This window comes from Bos mutus, chromosome 7 (assembly GCF_027580195.1).
Source record: "Bos mutus isolate GX-2022 chromosome 7, NWIPB_WYAK_1.1, whole genome shotgun sequence".
Lineage (NCBI taxonomy): Eukaryota > Metazoa > Chordata > Mammalia > Artiodactyla > Bovidae > Bos > Bos mutus.
Window position 1 is genome coordinate 71,673,032 of NC_091623.1, and position 22,484 is coordinate 71,695,515.

Below are 22,484 nucleotides of genomic sequence, written 5' to 3' on the forward strand. Positions count from 1 at the left end.
GTGGTAGGCATCATGTGTGATATTTTAAAAAATGTAATATAGATCCTGCAGTCAAAGAGTTTAAAAATCTAGTATAGAATACTAAAATAACATGAACGAATCAAGTAACATATTAGTACTAAGCTGGGTGATAATCCATGACTAATATAACGCCTGAAGTTCCATTTACTAGAGACCTAAAGTTACCAAATACTATATATTTTTATGTTGAATGACTAATACCACTATTTCATTCTCAGAACTTTTCACCAGTGCCTGGCTTATAGCCAACACTTTGTAGATGTTTGATGATGACCGAATGGGATTATATACATATAATGATATGTGTGTGTGTGTGTATGTGTACACACATACACAAACATACAGACACACACATACATAGTATTTATTCATTGAGAAAATTCATAGTTCAGACTACTTTAAATAAATATTATCTGTGGTTGAAACTTCCAAATTTCTACCTCAAGCTCTAACTTGATCTCCAGACTCATATATCCAACTACCTACTTGACATGTTAAAAGAAAATTCTGTGATTTTCTCCTGAAACTTTAAACCTTTTCCCATCTTATTAGATATAAGTTTAATTTTTCTGTTGGTTAAGGGTTAAAACTCATGATTCTTCCATTACGTTTCTCCTTTTTTCACAGCTCACAATAAATCCTTCAGCAAATCCTGTCATTTCATCTGCAAAATCTATCCAGAACCAGTCACTAATCACCATTTCTACTTACTTCCTTTGACCAAATCACCAACACCTCTCACCTGGACCAAAGCAATAAGCCCATAACTAGTCATTCTCCATTGGCTTTTGTTCTTCCACAGACTGTTTTCCATATAGCAGTTACAGTGAAGTTTAAATGTAACCAGATCATGCTACTTCCTTATGGGTTCTTTTGAAAGCTTTACTGCCTTCTGATGCTTAAGCTATCCTTTGCAAGTTCTTCTCTACTTGGCTGATCATTTCATTGTATTCAGGTCTCTGCTCAAATGTTATCTGAATTAACACAACACTTTTCATCACCATTTACTTCACATCACAAGAGGCAGGGACTCTGTCTTCCACATTCCTGTAGACCTAGTGCCTAAAACAATAACTGATAATAGTTGGTATTCAATAAACACTCCCTGAAGCATGTAAAAATTTCACTAGTGTGTGAGAGCAGAGCTATCAGCTTTAAACATCTTTATATTTACCCTATTGTTAATAGCCCAATAAGGCTATTTTTCCTCCCAGTCATAAACACAGATGAGTACCTAAGCGAAAGCAAGATAGTAGCTTGAAATCTATTCTGTATGGAGAATTTATCTAGGTAAAAATCACTCAGAAAACAACTTTAGACCTGATGCAAATCCTGTGCTAGGATCACTTGCTGCCTAATTACGGTTTTTATCTTGGGTCAAATGGTATTATCCTCAAGTTTGATACCTAACAAGAAACTGCAAACGTGATCCTAGTTGGAAATAGGAACAAGGGCATTGCAGATATAATTAAGAGGACAGCATACTGGTTTAGGATGGGGCTTAAATCTATTATGACTGGTGTCCCTATAAGGAAGACACGTGGATACAGAGACACAGTAGACAGCAAGAGAATAACACTGAAGTAAAGGTTGGAGGTAGCCTCCCACAAGCCAAGCTGGAAGAAGCTACTGGCTCCACTAAAATGAGGAAGGAAACAAAAAGAGTGAGGAAGGCATGGATATGAGAAATAGGAAATTCAGGCCAAAGAAATGCCCAGGATGGTGACAGGGGATTTAGATTTATATTTAGAATACCTAGTGTTATTAAATATCTTGAGAAGAGATTTCAAAAACCAATGAGGAATTTGGTTTTACATAGAGTACACAATCAACAAAATAAGCATAATAATTATAAACTATAAGTAGAAATATTATACAGAAAAACAAAAGTAATAAACATTCACTAAATGACTCATAGCCAAAGTAACATAATCACTAAATGTTCACCTCATCTAAATCTGACCCAAGCATATTAGGAAGACAGAAGAGATAAAGAGGGTACATATATGACACAGAGGCTGAAGGAGGAAAGAGATCTAAATCCTTGTAAACCACAGCAGGAAGTCAATAGCTAGTGCTTAAAATGTATTAATATAAACATATTGATGTGGGGGTAAATTCCATAAGAATCAACTGTAACTGAAGGTGGGGGATGACCAATAGAGAACTGTCATTTCTCTCTCTCTCTCTCTCTCTCTCACACACACACACACACAAATCTTGTAGAAGTATTTGATTTTCAAAATCAGTGGCTGGCAAACTAACTCATGTGCCAGTTTCTCACCTGCTATCTGCTTTTAAAAATAAAGTTTTATTAGAACATAAAACCAAATTCATTCATCTATGGCTGCACTATGTCACCGTTGTATTGTTCAGTAGTTGTGACAAAGACTGTAAGGCCTAGAAAGCCTAAAATATTTACAATATGGTCCTTTATGGAAAGAGTTAATGTCACTCTATATTACATGCAAGAAGAATCTTCAGCGGGGATCAACCAAAAACTGATAAAAACAGAAAAAACATTTTTTTTTAAAGCGAGCTCATGATGTCTAAAACTTGAATTTAAAACAAAAACACTGCCCTGACAGTTTTGCTGCCAAATTGAGGCAATGGGTTATAGCCCTAAATGCAGTAAATGTGTTTCCTGAACTGTGATATACTAAGATATTCTGGCTTAGTAGAAACAATTTGGTGTTCAATGCAGAGGCACTATTCTTAATCCTCAGGACTGCTGCTGCTGCTGCTAAGCTGCTTCAGTCGTGTCCGACTCTGTTTGACCCCATAGATGGCAGGCCACCAGGCTCCCCCGTCCCTGGGATTCTCCAGCCAAGAACATTGGAGTGGGTTGCCATTTCCTTCTCCAATGCATGAAAGTGCAAAGTGAAAGTGAAGTCGCTCAGTCGTGTCCAACTCTTAGTGACCCTATGGACTGCAGCCTACCAGGCTCCTCCGTCCATGGGATTTTCCAGGCAGGAGTACTGGAGTGGGGTGCAAATTACATTTTCCCTGGGTAGCTACTAAAAATTCAATTCACTTAAAAGAAAATTCCTGATGATATATGAACAACTGTATCTGTAAAGCAGAAAAACTAGAAAGTAACTATTTTTATCATGTGAGTTAATTTCACATGTTTTAGATAAGAAGTTCTGGGAATCCAAAATAGATTTTGACTAATGTATTCATGTATAATTGTTCAAAGCTATATTTATTACTGTTTCCAAATCTCTGTTTTGACAACTTGCAAAGAGTTTTAACGACCTGGGCGTTTTTCTTTCCAGAGCTAGCTGCATCTTTCCAGTTAGTCAGAAAAAGTTTAAAAGAACAGTGGTAGTACATGCATATCGAGTGTAGACACTAAGTAACACCACCTTGATAAAAATCACTTTACTTTGAATTTACTTAGCAATGCTACTTCTGTTCTCTGGAAAATATCTCAGAGTAATCTAACTTAGTGATCCAATTTCAGTAAATTTTATTTAAATTAAAAAAGAGCCCTAGAATATGATTTAAAATTGTATAATTACATATGACTTCTAATAAATGAAGAGTTATTCTTATTTGTTACATATTGTTTAACTGTATTTTTACGCTGCAACCTTTGCGGTGGACTTATTTGGGAAGAATACCAGGTTATTAAGAAGTGAGATTGAGTAAAAAAGAGTCATTGTATTCCATAATCCTAGGGTTGGCATTCACACTAGTTGTCACAATTGGAGTTATACAGTATATTGCTTATGCACCCAAACGTAAACGGTGAATTCAAACAAAAACATTAAGGCTCGAGTTGACAAGTTACACGGGTCTATAAAACTAAGTAGTTACTAATCAGGTATGATTACATAACAATAAGTAGAATTACCTATATCACAGCTTTAGGTTTTGTGATTATATGCAATTTGTGTTTTTAAAGAAAACAATGATATCAGCAAATAAAATTTTTATTATTCTTCTGAAAGTACACTGTTGATGAGTAATTACTTTAAAATAAAGATATATAATGAATTCTCATTCTTTGTGCTTCCTAGCAAACAGCTAGTGTGTGATGACAAGCGCTGGTGGCTCAGATGGTAAAGAATGCAATGTGGGAGAGCCAGGTTTGCTCCCTGGGTCAGGAAGATTCCCTGGAGAAGGGCATGGCAACCCACTCCAGTATTCTTGCCTGGAGAATTTCATGGACAGAGGAAGTTGGCTTGTTGAGGCAGTGTCCAGTACTATAAGGCAGTGTCCATGTCCTTAACAGTAGCTAGGAGAAACAGTACTCCACTGGTAGGAATACAATTCTGCTTAAAAAAACATAAGGAGACGAATGAGTTTCTCTAATGGTTTCTCTAATCAATGGTTTCTCTAATGCCAATCCTTTCAAACTCTTTCAGAAAAAAAAAATGAAGGGAGAACATTATTAAAGTACCAAAATTCAGCAACCACCACCCTGATCAGTCAGCAGTCATAAATTTCAAGGTAAGACCCTCCACCAGCAAAAAGAATACAACTTGCTGAAGACTCAGATGATGGCTAGTACTTTTCGGCAATGAAGTATTTTTAAATAAAGGTATGTACATTTTTTAGACATAATGCTATTATACACTTCATCGTCTACAGTAGTACAAACATGACTTTTACATGCACTGGGAAACCAAAAATTTGTGTACTCTTTTATTGTGGTTATTTGCTTTACTGAGGTGGTCTGAAATTGAACACCCAATATCCTCAATGTATGCCAGCAGTTCTTAAAATGTTTGATTTGGATAAAGTCTTAGTTAAAAATATCAAATTTTATATATTAGAGCAAACATTTAAATAAATTCATAAAATTCTCTAAGTAAAAAATTGTCAAATTTAACACTTTAAACTTTTCTTTAACTTTATTCTTAAGAAAGCAATTAGAAAGCATTTATTTAATTTTTTAAGTTCAAATTTTAACAAGAGATTAAAGAAGTAAACAGAATAGAGATCACAGATTTTATCAACAATTAAATTAACAGTATTGACTTGATTTCAAGACCACTTAGCCAGTTAGGAACAAGTGAGAACTCAAAGTCAGGTTTCTAAATTCAATCTAGTATTCTCAACAAGCTTTTCTCTCAACTATTTCAAATTGGGTCATTTTGTGACCCAATTCCAAGACACCCTCAAATCTTTTTGTAAAGAAATTAAATATAAACGTAAAAACAAAAAGAGGCTTATTAATCAAGTGGGCTAAGTTCATACCTTTGGCAGTGTTTGGGGTCTGTGCTGCAATAAGAGATGTCTACATTTTCCTTAAGGCACTGAGGTTAAGTGTAGGAACTCACAAGAGTAAGTACAACAGTCCCTGAAATAAGGGACTTCCAATTCTTTATCTAACTTCCTTACTTCTTTCCCATCCCTTTTCCTTCCTCACTTAAGTTTCTCCCTCTTTATATTTACAGATATCTATATATAAATAGATACAGCTAACAAAACACGTACACTAGAACAAAGTAATGCTCAAAATTCTCCAAGCCAGGCTTCAACTGTATGTGAACCGTGAATTCCAGATGTTCAAGCTCAATTTAGAAAAGGCAGAGGAACCAGAGATGAAATTGCCAACATCCACTGGATCATCGAAAAAGCAAGAGAATTCCAGAAAAACATCTGCTTTGTTGACTATGATAAAGCCTTTGACTGTATAGACCACAACAAACTCTGGAAAATTCTTCAAGAGATGGGAATACCAGATTACCTTACCCCTGCCTCCTGAGAAATCTGTATGCAGGTTAAGAAGCAACAGTTAGAACTGAAGATGGAATAACAGACTGGTTCCAAACTGGGAAAGGAGTACGACAAGGCTGTAAATTGTCACCCTGCTTATTTAACTTATATGCAGAGTACATCATGCAAAATGCCAGGCCGGATAAAGCACAAACTGGAATCAAGATTGCTTGGAGAAATATGAATAACCTCTGATATACAGATGACACCACACTTAAGGCAGAAAGTGAAGAGGAACTAAAGAGCCTCTTGATGAAACTGAAAGAGGAGAGTGAAAAAGCTGGCTTAAAACTCAACATTCAAAAAAGTAAGATCAGGCCATCCGGTCCCATCACTTCACAGCAAATAGATGGAGAAACAATGAAAATTGTGACAGACTTTATTTTCTTGGGCTCCCCAATCACTGCAGATGGTGACCGCAGCCATGAAATTAAAAGAATCTTGCTCCTTGAAAGAAAAGCTATGACCAACCTAGACAGTATATTAAAAAGCAGAGACATTACTTTGCCAACAAAAGTCCATCTAATCAAAGCTATGGTTTTTCCAGTCATCATGGATGTGAGAGTTGGACTATAGAGAAAACTAAGCACCAAAGAATTGATGCTTTTGCACTATGGTGTTGGCGAAGACTCGAGCGTCCCATGGACTGTAAAGAGAACCAACCAGCCCATCCTAAAGGAAATCAGTCCTGAATATTCATTGGAAGGTCTGATGTTGAAGCTGAAACTCCAATACTTAGGCCACCTGATGCTGAGAAAGACTGAAGGCAGGAGGAGAAGGGGATGACAGAGGATGAGATGGTTGGATGGCATCATCAACTTGATGGACATGAGTTTGAGCAAGCTCTGGGTGTTGCTGATGGACAGGGAGGCCTGGGGTGCTGCAGTCCATGGGGTCTCAAAGAGTCAGATGTGACTCAACTGAATGACTGATACGTAAGTATGCTTTATTATGTGAAGGTGAAATCTTACACATAAGGATACAAATATCATCTCTTGAGGCTCAGAATCTTTCACTAATTTAAAAGTTTAAAACAAATGCACAAATAACTAATCCAAAGCAGAACGTGATAAACTTCACAGGAGAGACTGAAAATGTTGTGGAGGTTTATAGAAGAATTAAAATATAGTCAAACATCTTAAATTCAAATAAAAATATTTTGAAGCTTAAAAGCCTAAACAATCTCTATTAACAAATAGAGATTTGTTAATCTTTCTTCCACACCTGCAAGAAACAGTCATCACAATATTGGGAGATATGCAGGAAACCACAATTTTCCTTATTTGAAGTTGACACAGTGTTTGCCTTGGAGCATTCTCAGGAAACTGTGGTTTTCACACACCTCCAGTTTCTTCCATTTCTAATAAATTAAATCAAAAAGGGAAAACACCTCATCTTGGAATGGAAAAATTTTATTTTGGCATATGGGTATTTCTGTGAACACAAAGCATTTGGCGCTCAATTTTGAAAAGAATTTTGAGAATGTACATGTAAATATAAACAAGAGTCTAAAAGTGGAACAGCTCTCTTACATGCAATGTTCATTCCTTTGAAATGTTGTTGCCTTAGAGAAGAACTAACACCTATCTCTGCTCAAACTGTTCTAAAAAATTGCAGAAGGAGGAAAACTCCCAAACTCAGTCTATGAGGCCATCACCATCCTGATATCAAAACCAGACAATGATATCACAGAAAAGGAAAACTACAGGCCGATATCACTGATGAACATAGATGCAAAAATCCTCAGCAAAGTTCTGGCAGACAGAATCCAACAACACATTGAAAGGAACAAACACCATTATCAAGTGGGGTTTACCCAAGGGATGCAAGGATTCTTCAATATATGCAAGTAAATCAAAGTGATACACCATATTAACAAACTGAAAAATAAAAACCATATGATCATCTCAATAGATGCAGAGAAAGCTTCTGACAAAATTCAGCACCCATTTATAATAATAATAATAATAATAATTTAAAAAAACCTCTCCAGAAAATTTGCAAGAGGAACTTTTTACCTCAACATAATAAAGGCCATACACAAGAAACCCACAGCAAACATTACTCTCAACAGTGAAAAACTAAAAGCTTTTTCTCTAAGATCAGGAACACTTACCACTATTATTCAGTATAGTTTTGGAAGTCCTGCTGCTGCTGCTAAGTCGCTTCAGTCATGTCTGACTCTATGCGACCCCATAGACGGCAGCCCACAAGGCTCCCCTGTCCCTGGGATTCTCCAGGCAAGAACACTGGAGTGGATTGCCATTTCCTTCTCCAATGCATGAAAGTGAAAAGTGAAAAGTGAAGACGCTCAGTCATATCCGACTCTTAGCGACCCCATGGACTGCAGCCTACCAGGCTCCTCTGTCCATGGGATTTTCCAGGCAAGAGTACATGAGTGGGTTGTCACTAGCCACAGCAATTAAAGGAGAAAAAGAAATAAAGGAATCCAGGTTGGAAAACAAGTAAAACTCTCACTGTTTGCAGATGACATGATACTACACATAGAAAACCCTAAAAATACCACAAAACAACTACTAGAGCTAATCAATGAATTTAGTAAAGTCGTAGCATATAAAATCAATACACAGAAATCCCTTGCGTTTCTGTACACTAACAATGAAAAATCAGAAAGAGAAATTAAGGAAACAATCTCATTCACCATTGCAACAAAAAGAATAAAATACCTAGGAATAAACCTACCTAAAGAGACAAAAGACCTGCATGCAGAATAAGACACTGATAAAGGAAACCAATGACGACACAGATGGAGAACTCGACCATATTCTTGGATTGGAAGAATCAATACTGTCAAAATGACTGTACTACCCAAAGCAATCTACAAATCAATGCAATTCCTATCAAATTATCAATGACATTTTCCACAGAACTAGAACTAAACATTTCACCATTTATATGGAAACACAAAAGACGACAAACAGCCAAAGCAATCATGAGAAAGAAAACCAAGCTGGAGGTATCAACTTCCCTGACTTCAGACTAAACTACAAAGCTACAGTCATCCAAGACAGTATGGTACTGGCACAAAAACAGAAATATACACCAATGAAATAAGACAGAAATCCCAGGGATAAACTCATGTATACCTGGGCACCTTATTTTTGACAAAGGAGGCAAAAATATACAATGGAAAAAGAAAATCTCTTCAATGAGTGGTGCTGGGAAAACTGGTTAGCTACATGTAAAAGAATAAAATTAGAACATTTCCTAACAACACACACAAATATAAACTCAAAATGGATTAAAGACTTAAATGTTAAGACTAGAAACTATAACGCTCTTAGAGGAAAACACAGGCAGTACTCTCTGACATAAATCACAGCAATATTCTCTCTGACCCACCTCCCTGATTAATGGAAATAAAAACAAAAATAAACAAATGGGACCTAATAAAACTTAAATAAAAGTAAAAAATAAAGCTTTTGCATAGCAAAGAAAGCCATAAACAAGATGAAAAGACAACTCTCAAAATGGGAGAAAAAAACTGCAAATGAAGCAACTGACAAAGGATTAGTCTCCAAAATATATAAGCAGCTCATACAGCTCAACATCAGAAAAACTAACAGCCCAATCAAAAATGGGCAGAAGACCTAAACAGACATTTCTCCACAAAGAAAATATCAGATCACATCAGATCAGATCAGTCGCTCAGTTGTGTCCGACTCTTTGTGACCCCATGAATCGCGGCACGCCAGGCCTCCCTGTCCATCACCAACTCCCGGAGTTCACTGAGACTCACGTCCATCGAAGTCAGTGATGCCATCCAGCCATCTCATCCTCTGTCATCCCCTTCTCCTCCTGCCCCCAATAGAGGTGGCTAATAAACACATGAAAAGATGCTCAACATCACTTATTATTAGAGAAATGCAAATCAAAACTACAATGAGGCATCACCTCACACCAGTCAGAATGGTCATCACCAAAATATCTACAATCAATACTGGAGACGGTGTGGAGAAAAGGGAATTCTCCTGCATTATTGGAAACAGTATGGACACTCCTTAAAAAACTATAAATAAATCTACCATATGTCCCAGCAAATCCACTACTGGGCATATACCCTGAGGAAAACACAATTCTAAAATACACATGTATCCCAATGTTCACTGCAACAGTATTTATAATAGCTAGGACATGGACCCAAGCTAGATATCCATCGACAGATGAATGGATAAAAAAGATGTGGTACATAAATACAATGAAACATTCCTCAGCCATAAAAGGGAACAAATTTGAGTCAGTTGTAGTGAGGTGGATGAACCTAGAGCCTCTTATACCAGTAAAGTAAGCCAGAAAGAGAAAAACAAGTACCATATATTAACACACATACGTGGAATCTAGAAAAATGATACTTTTTACCTAGTACAGAACAGACTGGTGTCCACGCTTGTTGTCTTGTATGTGTATCATACTATCATGTGTAAAACAGTTAATGGGAAATGCTATAAATACAGGGAGCTCAGCCTGGTGCTCTGTGATGACCTAGAGGGATGGGTTAGAGTGAGTGGAGGGAGGCTCAAGAGGGAGGGTGTATATATATACACGATGAAGTGTTGGTTTCTGCCATAAGCAGCATGAATAGATTGCCATGTGCTGTAAACATCATAGTAAAGCAATCTTTCATCAGTTAAAAATAAAAATCAAACTGACCAAAGGAACTCGTACAGGTAGAAAGCTAGTAGCAGTACTTTTAACATTAACTCGACTTCAATTCTAGGTTTTACCTAAAGATAGAAGTCAACACATTCATATTTGTATTTATTAAAAATTTAGAAATATAATAAGAAACAGTCCTCTTAGCTGAATCAGAAGAATTGTGACAAGTAAAGGGCTTAGAGTCCACATTTAGGAGAACAGGAGATTTTTCTGTATTCATTAAACTCTTAAAATCCCATGATTCCAAAATGCTTTTATATATAGACACTTATTCTATCCTTTTGTCCTAAAATTTCATTTTGCAGGCAGAGACTTTGCTTGTCTAAACCTTGGATCTAACATTTCCTACTGATTGATCACAGGTATATTTTGACCTTTCTGGGCCCACTGTCTCATCTGTTAAATGAGATTATTATCATCTTAATGAGAAAGCTAATGTATATAAAGTATCTAACAAGTCAGCTACTAGCAGATGTTAGCAAATATTAATTTGCTTCCTCTTATCCTTTAAAATCAACATTCAGAAAACAAAGATCATGGCATCTGGTCCCATCACTTCATGGGAAATAGATGGGGAAACAGTGGAAACAGTGTCAGACTTTATTTTTTGGGGCTCCAGTATCACTGCAGATGGTGACTGCAGCCATGAAATTAAAAGATGCATACTGCTTAGAAGAAAAGTTATGACCAACCTAGATAGCATATTGAAAAGCAGAGACATTACTTTGCCAAGAAAGGTCCATCTAGTCAAGGCTATGGTTTTTCCAGTGGTCATGTATGGATGTGAGAGTTGGACTGTGAAGAAAGCTGAGCACCAAAGAATTGATGCTTTTGAACTGTGGTGTTGGAGAAGACTCTTGAGAGTCCCTTGGACTGCAAGGAGATCCAACCAGTCCATTCTGAAGGAGATCAGCCCTGGGATTTCTTTGGAAGGAATGATGCTAAAGCTGAAACTCCAGTACTTTGGCCACCTCATGCGAAGAGTTGACTCATTGGAAAAGATTCTGATGCTGGGAGGGATTGGGGGCAGGAGGAGAAGGGGACGACAGAGGATGAGATGGCTGGATGGCATCACTGACTCGATGGACATGAGTCTGAGTGAACTCCGGGAGTTGGTGATGGACAGGGAGGCCTGGTGTACTGCGATTTATGGGGTTGCAAAGAGTTGGACACAACTGAGCGACTGAACTGAACTGAATCCTTTAAAATAACTATGTTCTATTCCCTTCCTTTTTTACATAGTGCCTGGCCAACTGTTCTGCATATAATAGACATTTGGACTTGAGAAGTCCTTGAAATTCTGGCAATAATTGTCTGGAAATGTCACAGTTCTAGTGCCCAAACTCTATAGTTTTAAAACTCTCATACAAATATTAACTGGCTACTTAATCTTTCTAACCATTTCTGAATTTGGAAAATGAAGATACTACTAGTATTACTACACACATGTACACACATGCATGTACACACATGAATGTTTTCACTTGAAATCAATGTTGTAAGATCAACTGAGATACTAATGTATATGGAAGAACTAAGCGAGCTCTAAGGAGTTACACACATCAGCTTGTTCTGCTCTATTCTGATGGTCAGACAGCTTCAAATGTATAAGCTCTATGTAATAGCCTTATACTACCTCTTTGGTCATCTTTAATTAACTTCCCTTCCTGTGGCAAACCAGTCTTCTCTCCATGACACTCAGCTAATTTATTAACATATTTTGATACAGGAGAATATTAATTCAATGGGAAGAATATCATAAGTGAAATAAAACAGTAACAAAATAGTTGAAATCAAATAGCTCAGGAGGAATCTGAAACCATTCTTAAGCAAGGCAATTTCCCTTGGCTCTAAATCGTCAAGGGTTCCATCAAGAACTATAAAACAGAACTGTCTTCCTTTGTCCTTCTCCACCTCCCTTTCCTTCCTTTCATTTGGAGGAAGGTACCGAAAGGGCAGAAATGTAATGAATTTTTTTTTTTTTTTGCTTGACAACATTCCAGTTTGAGCCCAACTTTCTACATGTTTATGATACATCTCATGACTATAAATCTAGTGATATGCAAATGTATTTACTATTTAGAAAATATAAATGATAAGCGAATACAGACGCATTTCCCCATTTTTAGGATCACATTTCACACACTGGAAGGTTAAACAAAAGGTTGTAAATGTAATAAGATGCGCTAAAGAAACCTGATTTTACAAACACTACACATACATTAACTAACAATAACCTTCCAAGTGAAAATAATCACACTGAAAAGTTCAAAGAAAAAAAGACCAAGATATATTATTTTGGATATTTTCAAGTTCCAATTAAAAAATACTGTCAAGCTTCAGTGCTGAAATTTAAATGGAAACATGATATTAGGCAACAAAAAGAAATTGGTTTTTATTCCCATCATAAATTAAATATTACTGAGATACTTTTAGGGTGCAGCAACCAGAAAATGAAAAAAATTTATTCTGGTAAAAACCTTAAATTATTATTTTTTTAAACTCTCAAGAGAAAACAAATACATTCTATCATATTTTTATACAATTACCACTATTCTATTTAACATGTCATTGTTTTGTCAGAAACATATACACCAAGTAAAAAAGTATCACAGAACTAAATTTTTTTCCTCTCTATGAATGAATGCTATGAAGTAAGAATATTTACTGCAGAATCAGGTAGAATCAAAATAAGGAAGCTGTAAAATCATGCTCCTGACTTTTTGGTGTCGCTTTCCTGACAAGGACCATAACAACAAAAACAAACGTTCCCTTTCCTCAAACATACAACAACCTTTCATTTTCTGCCCTTCTTACAATAAAATGTTTTAAAATTCTAATGTCTAATATCAATTAATTGCAGAGAAATGAGTACTAGTGTACATAAATGTGGAGTTAAGAGTATTTTTCTTCTTAAAGCTGTAATAGGAAAACCGCCATTTATAGTTGTAGATTCCAATACATCTCTCCTAGTAATCAATAAAACAAGCAGGCAGAAAGTCAGTAAAGCTGTATATCATCTGTACAACACCATCAATCAGTTTGACTTAAATGACATTTACAGGCCACTGATCTCAATATAATAATATTGCTTTCAAGTACACATGAAATATTCACCAAGATAAGCCATACTTTGAACAAGTAACATAAATACTAAAGTTAAAAGAATAATAATCATAAAAACTATGCTCATGGATCATAAAGAAAACAAAAAGATACCCCAAACCCTCTAATTGTTCAGAAATTAAACAATATCCATCTAATTAAACCATAGGTTAAAGGTGAAGTTTCAAGAGAAATTTAAAACATTTTAAAATAAAAGAAAATAAAATACAACATATCATATATATAAGATGTAGCTAAAGCAGTGCTTAGAGGGAATTTTATTGCATTAAATGTTTATATTAGAAAAAAAGAGAAATGTCTAAATTAGTAATTTAAGCTTCTAAATTAAGAAACCAGAGGAAAGAGCAAGTATACACAGATGCAAGAGGAGGAAATAATACAGATTACAGCAAACATGAATAAAAGTGAAAACAGAAAATCAATAGTTACAAAAATCAGTTAATTCAAAACTGTTCCCTGGTGGAACTGTTATGTAGGCTTCAGAAAAGTGGGCAGAAATGAAAAAGAGGGAAAAGCAAGAAGCAAGTGTAGCAAATGCAAGGGGTAGAAGCTCTGTGTAAAAGTCCATGTAAGTAACTGAACGTAACAGTGGTGTACTCTTACTTAGCTCACTTCTTACTTTCCGAGCTTCAGTTTCCTTACTTATAAAAAGGGGGTAGAAATAATTTCCATAGGATAAATGCAGAGATTAAATATTTATAAAAACTAGTATGCGGAAAAAATAAAAAATCTGTGTTCTAAATAATAAAATTAACAGACTAATTGCAGTCTAGCACACAAATGCCACATTAACGTCAACATACCTTTTAAGGTCTCTGGAGGTGTGATATAAGAATAAAGTAAAATTCATTAATTATCATAAAAATTTTTTTGGTAGCAACAGTAGAGCTCAAATAGAGAAAATCATCATACACTAATAGTAACTGGTTTATTCAAGGAAAAAAAGTTAAAAGAAAAAATGAGGTCAAGAATATAAATATGGAACTATTCCCCAAAGAAATACAACTTACTGCAAAATTACCTTTTTGCAGATTTTTTCAAAGTTGATATCTTCACCAAGAGCAGATTTAGTTACTACATCAGGTTTCAACTCCTGTAAAAGAATAAATTAATTTTAGTTATGACCCTAACTTTAAACTGTCATTATATTATGAGTTGAATTTCTTCCTGTGTTTTGCTTTCAAGGACTCTGTTATTTAAAGAAATTACTACTTATTTTAATGATATTTCAGGACACTGGAAATTCTATCAATTTATAAAGAAAAGCTGATATTTACAGAGAAATACTTAATTTTAATCCTTGATTTAAAAAAAATCTAAACCACAAATATTCTTCTACTCTGGAAAGGATAAATCTTTTATTTTAGAAAACTAAGAAACACAGAAAAACAAAGAAAAGTAAATAAAATTACTGGCAATGTTTACATAATTATAATTTTATTATATATCCTTCTACAAGCTTCTTTCAGAGTTTAAGTTTGATATGCATTCCACTAAGGAATCATCAGTACCAAAATCAGACTGATTCTATTCTATGCAATTGAAGATGGAGAAGCTCTATACACTCAGAAAAACAAGACCTGGAGCTAACTGTGGCTAAGATCATCAGCTCCTTATTGTAAAATTCAGGCTCAAATTGAAGAAAGCAGGGAAAACCACAAGCTTATTCAGGTATGACCTAAATCAAATTGCTTACACTTATACAGTGGAGATAATGAATAGATTCAAGGGACTAGATCTGGTAGACAGAGTGGATGAATAACTATGGACGGAGGTTCATAACACTGAACAGGAGGTGATGACCAAAATCATCCCCAAGAAAAAAGAAATTCAAGAAGTCAAAGTGGTTGCCTGAGATAACCACTGAGAGATAAGAAGAGAAGTGAAAGGCAAAGGAGAAAACATATACCCAACTGAATGAAGAGTTCCAGAGAACAGCAAGGAGAGGTAAGAAAGCCTTCTTAAGTGACCAATGCAAAGAAATAGAGGAAAACAATAAAATGTGAAAGACTAGAGATCTCTTTAAGAAAATTGGAGATATCAAGGGAATATTTCATATAAAGATAGGCACATTAAAGGATAAAACTGGCAAGGACCTAACAGAAGCATAAGAGATTAAGAAAAGGTGCAAAAATACACAGAAGAACTGTACAAAAAACCTCTTAATGACCCAGATAACCACAAATAATCACTCACCTAGTCAGACATTGTGGAGTATGAAGTCACGTGGGCCTTAGGAAGCATTACTATGAACAAGGATAGTGGAGGTAATAGAATTCCAGCTGATCTATTTCAAATCTTAAAAGATGATGCTGTTAAAGTGCTGCATCCATTATGCCAGCAAATTGAAAAACTTAGCAATGGGCACAGGACTGGAAAAGGTCAGCTTTCATTCCAATTCCAAAGAAAGGCAATGCCAAAGAATGTTCAAATTTCCATACAACTGCAATCATTTCACATGACAGCAAGATTATGCTCCACATTCTTCAAACTAGGCTTCAAAAGTACATGAACCGAGGTCTTCCAGATGAACAAGCTGGATTTAGAAAAGGCAGAGGGACAAGAGATCAAATTGCCAAAATATGCTGGATCACAGAAAAAACAAGGGAATTCCAAAAAAAAAAAAACCCATCTACTTCTGCTTCACTGACTATGCTAAAGCCTTTGACTATGGATCACAACAAACTGTGGAATATTTTTTTTTTCCCGGAATATTCTTAATGAGATGAGAATACCAGACCATATTACCTGTCTCCTGAGAAACCTGTATGCAGGACAACCAGCAACAGTTGGAACTGGATATGGAACAATAGACTGGTTCCAAATTGGGAAATGAGTACGTCAAGGCTGTAAATTGTCACTGTGCTTATTTAACTTATATGCACAGTATATCATGCAAAATGCCAGGCTGGATGGAGTTAAGATTGTAGGGAGAAATATCAACAACCTCAGATACACAGATGATATCACTTTAATGGCAGAAAGTGAAGAACTAAAGAGCCTTTTGAAGAAAGTGAAAGAGGAGAGTGTAAAAGCTGGTTTAAAATTCAACATTCAAAAAATGAAGAACATGGCATCCAGTTCCATCACTTCCTGGCAAATAGATGGGGAAAATGTGGAAACCGTGTCAGATTTCATTTTCATTTTTCATTTTCTTGGGCTCCAAAATCAATGCAGATGGTGACTGCAGCCACAAAATTAAAAGAATAATTGGAATAATAGCTATGACAAACCTAGACAGTGTATTAAAAAGCATAGACAACACTTTGCCAACAGAGGTCCATATAGTCAAAGCTATGGTTTTTCCAGTCGTCGTGTCTGGATGTGAGAGTTGGACCATAAAGAAGGCTGAGAACTAATGAACTGACACTTTTGTACTGTGGTGCTGGAGAAGACTCTTGAGAGTCCCTTGGACAGGCAGGAGATCAAACCAGTCAATCCTAAAGGAAATCAGTCCTGAATAATCATTGGAAGGACTGATGCTGCAGCTGAAGCTCCAACACTTTGGCCACCTGATGCAAAGAGCTGACTCACTGGAAAAGACCATGATGCTGGGAAAGACTGACGGCAAGAGGAGAAGAGGGCGACAAAGGATGAGATGGTTGCATGGCAACGCTGACTCAATGCACATTTTGAGAAAACGCGCAGAGATAGTGAAGAACAAGGAAGCCTGGTGTTCTGCAGTTCATGGGTTGCAAAGAGTTGGACATGACTCAGTGAATGAACAACAACAATAGCATAATTCAGTGTTTTGGGTCAATTCATTTTTAACTTAATTTTAAATATAACCATATCTCCTATGACATCATACAAAATTTTTAAATGGTGCTTAAGTATCACTGTATAAATAGAAATGCTATGCCATAACTGGAATTTTGGTTCAGAACTATCCTAATTAGACACTGAGGAATTTAATAAATCAAGCAGTTCACTTGGTAATAAAATAAAAATAAAATAAAATATAAATTATAAATATATAAATTATGAACTTATTCTTTCCTCCCTTCAGTTTTATTCAGAAAAGATCAGGAACTGCCTTTCAGAAAAGACTCTTTGATATGTTATTCCAAATGGAGAGCAGCACCTCAAATGTTAGTATTCCTTTTAGAAGATACGATGAAATCTAACTGACAGCCTTTCTCAATTCTTCTAAGAGTCAGCTATGCAGTCTACTTGTGAAATTCATGGTAAACTCCCAAGACTTTCAAATTGTTGCTCCAAATTCTAAATCTGTATCTATTCTGACTCAGTATATCTAATATATGTTTAAAGGAAGAAGTCTTAAGAAACTATTTTCATTATTCTTGGATTGGATTTAGTAGTTCTAATGATAGGTTATAATCTAGCCACAAAACTCAATTTACTCATATTGTAAGAATAAATTATCCTTCAAATTGATTATGAAAGACAGTTGCTATAGCAAAATTCACTAGGGTCTAACAGATCAGTAATATAAGCTACAGGGAATAGTATAATATTTTTTTAATACAAGATCTGAAGTAATCCACAGTTTTCAAAGAATGCCTTGGATGATGGGAATTTTTTACTGCAGCAAATGGGATGGGAAGTTGTGACTATAGTACCTTACCTGACATTCAGCTACTTTCTTCATTATAAATGAATGGCTTCCCATAAGAGTTTGAAAAGCATGTAAGATTGCAAGCTTTGTACATAAAACTCCAAAAAGCCCTCATTTAGATAAAAAGTAGAGAACTCTAAAAGACAAGTGGTATTTAGAAGCTTGGTCATGAAAGAGTTTCAACAATTTCAGCTTTCAGGCTAGCTATTCAGAAATAGAAGTATAATCTAACCAGCATCTTGGGAACACTTCCACTTCAAGTACATGGGAAGAAGCTAGCTTGAACATGGTTAGGCAGTAAGCCATCTGGTCAAAAGGTCCGAGGAACTACATAAAAACATTGGGGAATAATTTATGTTTATGTTAATCTTGTTTTTCATTTTCTTGATGGGAAAATAAAATGAAGGGCCTAGAATGTAAGTTTTTCAAGGGTGAGAATGGTTTCTTATTCATCTTTGACTATCTGATCCTAGTACAATGACACATTTATTCAACAGAAATGGACCAGGGACAAGAAATTTAAAGTGCTTATTCCTCAGTGAGAGGTCAGTGAAGTCTTTTATCAACAGAAAAGGCAAATTCAGAATTTCCAAAGAATTTTTAGATGCCAATGTGGGCTTTTTCTTTAGAAAAGCAAAGACAAGTACTATAAAAAAAACTACTAGGACCTACTAGAATGTTGCAAAGTAGAACATTATGCTCCAAAGTATTCTACACTACCTTAATTTTTATGTATAGCAGGAAAAGGCTAAATACTACTTAAGAACTCACTGAAACATATAGCTGTATCTTGAACGGCCAGGAAACCACACTAGCTAATAAGCCAGGCAGGTGCCATAAAAGACAAGACTGCTCTTTCTGAGAAAAGACTTCATACTAACTCAAAAATTAAGATTCATTTCTAGACCCAGGAAAAGACACTTTTACACAACAGCTCTGTTCCTATTCCAAAGACATTATACATACTCAGTGTAGAAAGGTTGTGTGATCCCCTCATGCACTAGACTTAAACGTAGTGTTAGTCACTCAATCGTGTCCAACTCTTTGCAACCCATGAACTGTAGTCCACCAGGCTCCTCTGTCCATAGAATTCTCTAGGCAAGAAGACTGTGCCATTCCCTTTTCTAGGAGATCTTTCTGACATAGGGATCAAACTCAGGTCTCATGCATTGCAGGCAGACTCTTCAATGTCTGAGCCACCAGGGAAGCCCTCAACATGGTTAAGAAAATACCGGTAAAAATGTGAAAGAAAAGACATCAGTTCAGTGCTTATATGATAATTTTACACTATGCCATTTATAGTATTTGGGGTTAATGATAAGTAAAATGACTAAGACAGGAACACTTAGCTTTCTTTTATATAAAACTAATTCTAGTATCTTTTTTCAGATAAAAGTATTTTTCTTAAATTTTAGAGCTTTCTCTACTTTAAATTGAATTTAACCATTTCAAATAATTCTGCAACTTTAAATGCAGAACAAGATGCATTATTACAGATGGTAATTTGCAAATTTTATACCAAAGTCATACATTATGGACTCTGGGGGAAAAAAAAATGCCTAGGTATATTTCAAGGAGAAGGCAATGGCACCCCGCTCCAGTACTCTTTCCTGGAAAATCCCATGGATGGAGGAGTCTGGTAGGCTGCAGTCCATGGGGTCACGAAGAGTCGAGCACGACTGAGCGACTTCACTTTCAATTTTCACTTTCATGCATGGGAGAAGGAAATGGCAGCCCACTCCAGTGTGCTTGCCTGGAGAATCCCAGGGACGGGGGAGCCTGGTGGGCTGCCGTCTATGGGGTGGCACAGAGTCGGACACGACTGAAGCGACTTAGCAGCAGCAGCAGGTATATTTCAACTTATGAAAAGAAAATGTTGAACACTTTTAAATCAAAGAAATTTTAAATATGACCCAAGCACATTAAAAGGGAAAAAGAATAACAATATTAAAATGCAAAACTATTCTCAATTAGAAAACCATGGATCAAGAAAAAACAATGGGAAAATAAAGATACCGCCAACTATGTAACAGGTGTTAAATATTGAATACTTCACTAAACAAGTTTAAAATGAGTGAGAGACTAACATTAAACAAGACAAGTAAAACTTGAGCAATTTTACACAACTGTACAAAAATGCTGCAAAATTTTTTCACTAAAAAAAGATGTTTAAATTTATCATAAGTGCCAGAGAAATTAAAAATATCAATAATTTGCTAATCAAATGCTAAGTGAACTTAAGCTTCTGAAACTGGGCTTAAGTAATTTTTTCCTCCATAGACTTCCTTAATGTTCACTTCCTTAATTTCCTTTATGTTCATCTTCCGACTTGTAAGCTTATTCATTAGTGAGCAGGGCTTGTGTTGACTTGTATAAGACACACATTCTTTTGTTTTTCGACATTCAATTCAGCTTTGTTTTCTAGCATCAGCATAACTTCTTTTATTTCAAGTTTCAAATAGTTATGATTATCTAAGCCTTCTTAAAGATGAAATAAAACATTAACTACAATATATGAGTTACTAATCTGTTCATAAAACATCATAATTATTAGGGACTTCAGCTATCACATAATTCTACACCTGTGCAGGAAAGGGTTAAAGTCAGCAGGCGTGGGCTGCTCCAACTGCACATTCCTGAGAAGGCCTAACTTCTTCAGGACTGGCCTTTGGCCAGTTCCTAGGAATTAAGTTCTGAGCCCTTGGCCACAGGCTTACCAAGCTGATCAGGTAGTTTACCCTAGTAATGTGATTTATGGTGACTATGTCTTCACTCTGGGGAGTTGGAGTTTGCGTAGTAGGGAGGAGTCATGCAGGTGATTCATGTCTCTGTGACTGGCTCCCAATAAAACCCCTGACACCAAGGCTCAAGTGAGCTTCCCTGGTAGGCAACACTTTGCAAGTGTTGGCATACATCTCTGCTAGGAGTGTGTCCATGCAACCATACTATACTGGCTGAGGGCATCTACAGGCTTATGTCTGATTTTTCCTAGACTTCCCTTAGGGGCCTTTTTCTTTTGCTGATTTTAATCTGTATCCTTGAATATAAATAAACTGTTATTCTGAGTATAAAAGTTGCTTTTTGTTTTTTTTTCCTGAGTCCTGTGAATCCTTCCAGTGAATCATTCAACCTTGGGCACCCTCAACCATTCAATTTTAAAAAGAGAAAATGAGAAGCCAATAAAGTTTAAGAAACTCATTAATTTAAACTAACATTGCTCAAGTTTCCCACATTAAAGATAGCCATTCACTAATAACCAGACCCAGCAGAACATTTCAGTTCCTTATTCTACAGTGCCAGATGCTATGCAGCAAACTCGGTGGGAATTAGCTAATCTCAAATTTTGATTATTTGGCTATCTCCTTGTCTTTTTTTCTCTCCAAAGGCTTTTGTTTGAACAAATGAATATACCGAGTCATAACTAAACATAAAACTAGTGTGATGTTGTCTCTGGCTGAGTGGGCAAAGTATGTTTGCAACCAAACTATTCTGTATCAGGCTGTGGGGAGGGACACTAAGACGAAAAATAACTTGAAGGCATTAATCAAGCTGATGCTTTTAATTCCAAGAGACTCTCATTAAGGTTGGGCTTTTAATGTAATAAAATATAAAACATGTTTGTACTTTCCAAAATGTGATTAAAACTGGAACATGATATTTTAGATTACGAGGGGTTAATCTCTAATACCAGGGACTTACAAGGTGCCAAGAAAAGTCTGGATTCTTGGAGGTATTTTTTGTCTATTTGGAAATGAAGCAATAAATGCATTTCTCTGAAATAAAGAACCTGAAATAACTCGTGAGAGAGCTATTGACATCCAAATTCATGCTTTTCCACAGATGGGAATGTCATTATGGTTACCCTTCAGTGACAACAAAAACCCTATTTCCTATATACTGTTCTACTGTCTCCTAAATACAGTACCAGATGGAACTTCAATAAGGTTACACTCTGTCACCATATCGCCAAGGGATTTTTCCAAATAAAACATCTCTGTCTTTGTCCTTCACCTATCCCTGTGTTATCTACAGCATTTAATGGCATCTCCAGCCTCTGCTACTCAGGTTAGACAGCTCAGAGTCATCTGATACTGCGGGCCTCCTCGTCACGCCTCTGCTATGCTCCCATCCCCCTTTCCACTACTCTGCTGTGGTGTCTGTTGAATTTAGTTCCTCCTTTGGATTACCATTATTGTACCCACAGAATCAGAACTTCATTATGGATTGTGTGGGTTATAATAACGTAACTGAGTTTCCTGCCTCCACAACCAGTAATTCCAAGGACCATTATGTCACTGTCTTGAATACAGAAAGAAGCCCAAAACCTTTATTCTGGTGTTGAAATCCTTTC

The 22,484-nt window shown here is 36.0% G+C and overlaps 1 protein-coding gene across 3 annotated transcripts in view; it reads right to left on the reverse strand.

The window, feature by feature from the left end:
* SRFBP1 (serum response factor binding protein 1) overlaps positions 1 to 22,484 on the reverse strand; it is a 68,956-nt gene that overhangs the window by 17,343 nt on the left and 29,129 nt on the right. For all 3 annotated transcript variants that reach the window (XR_011464800.1, XM_005894570.2, XM_070374091.1), the window contains one exon: positions 14,576 to 14,647. Coding sequence is in view for 2 of the 3 variants with exons in the window: in XM_005894570.2 (XP_005894632.2) it covers positions 14,576 to 14,647 (72 nt within the window). In the remaining variant the exon portion in view is untranslated. The remainder of the gene's footprint in view (positions 1 to 14,575; positions 14,648 to 22,484) is intronic.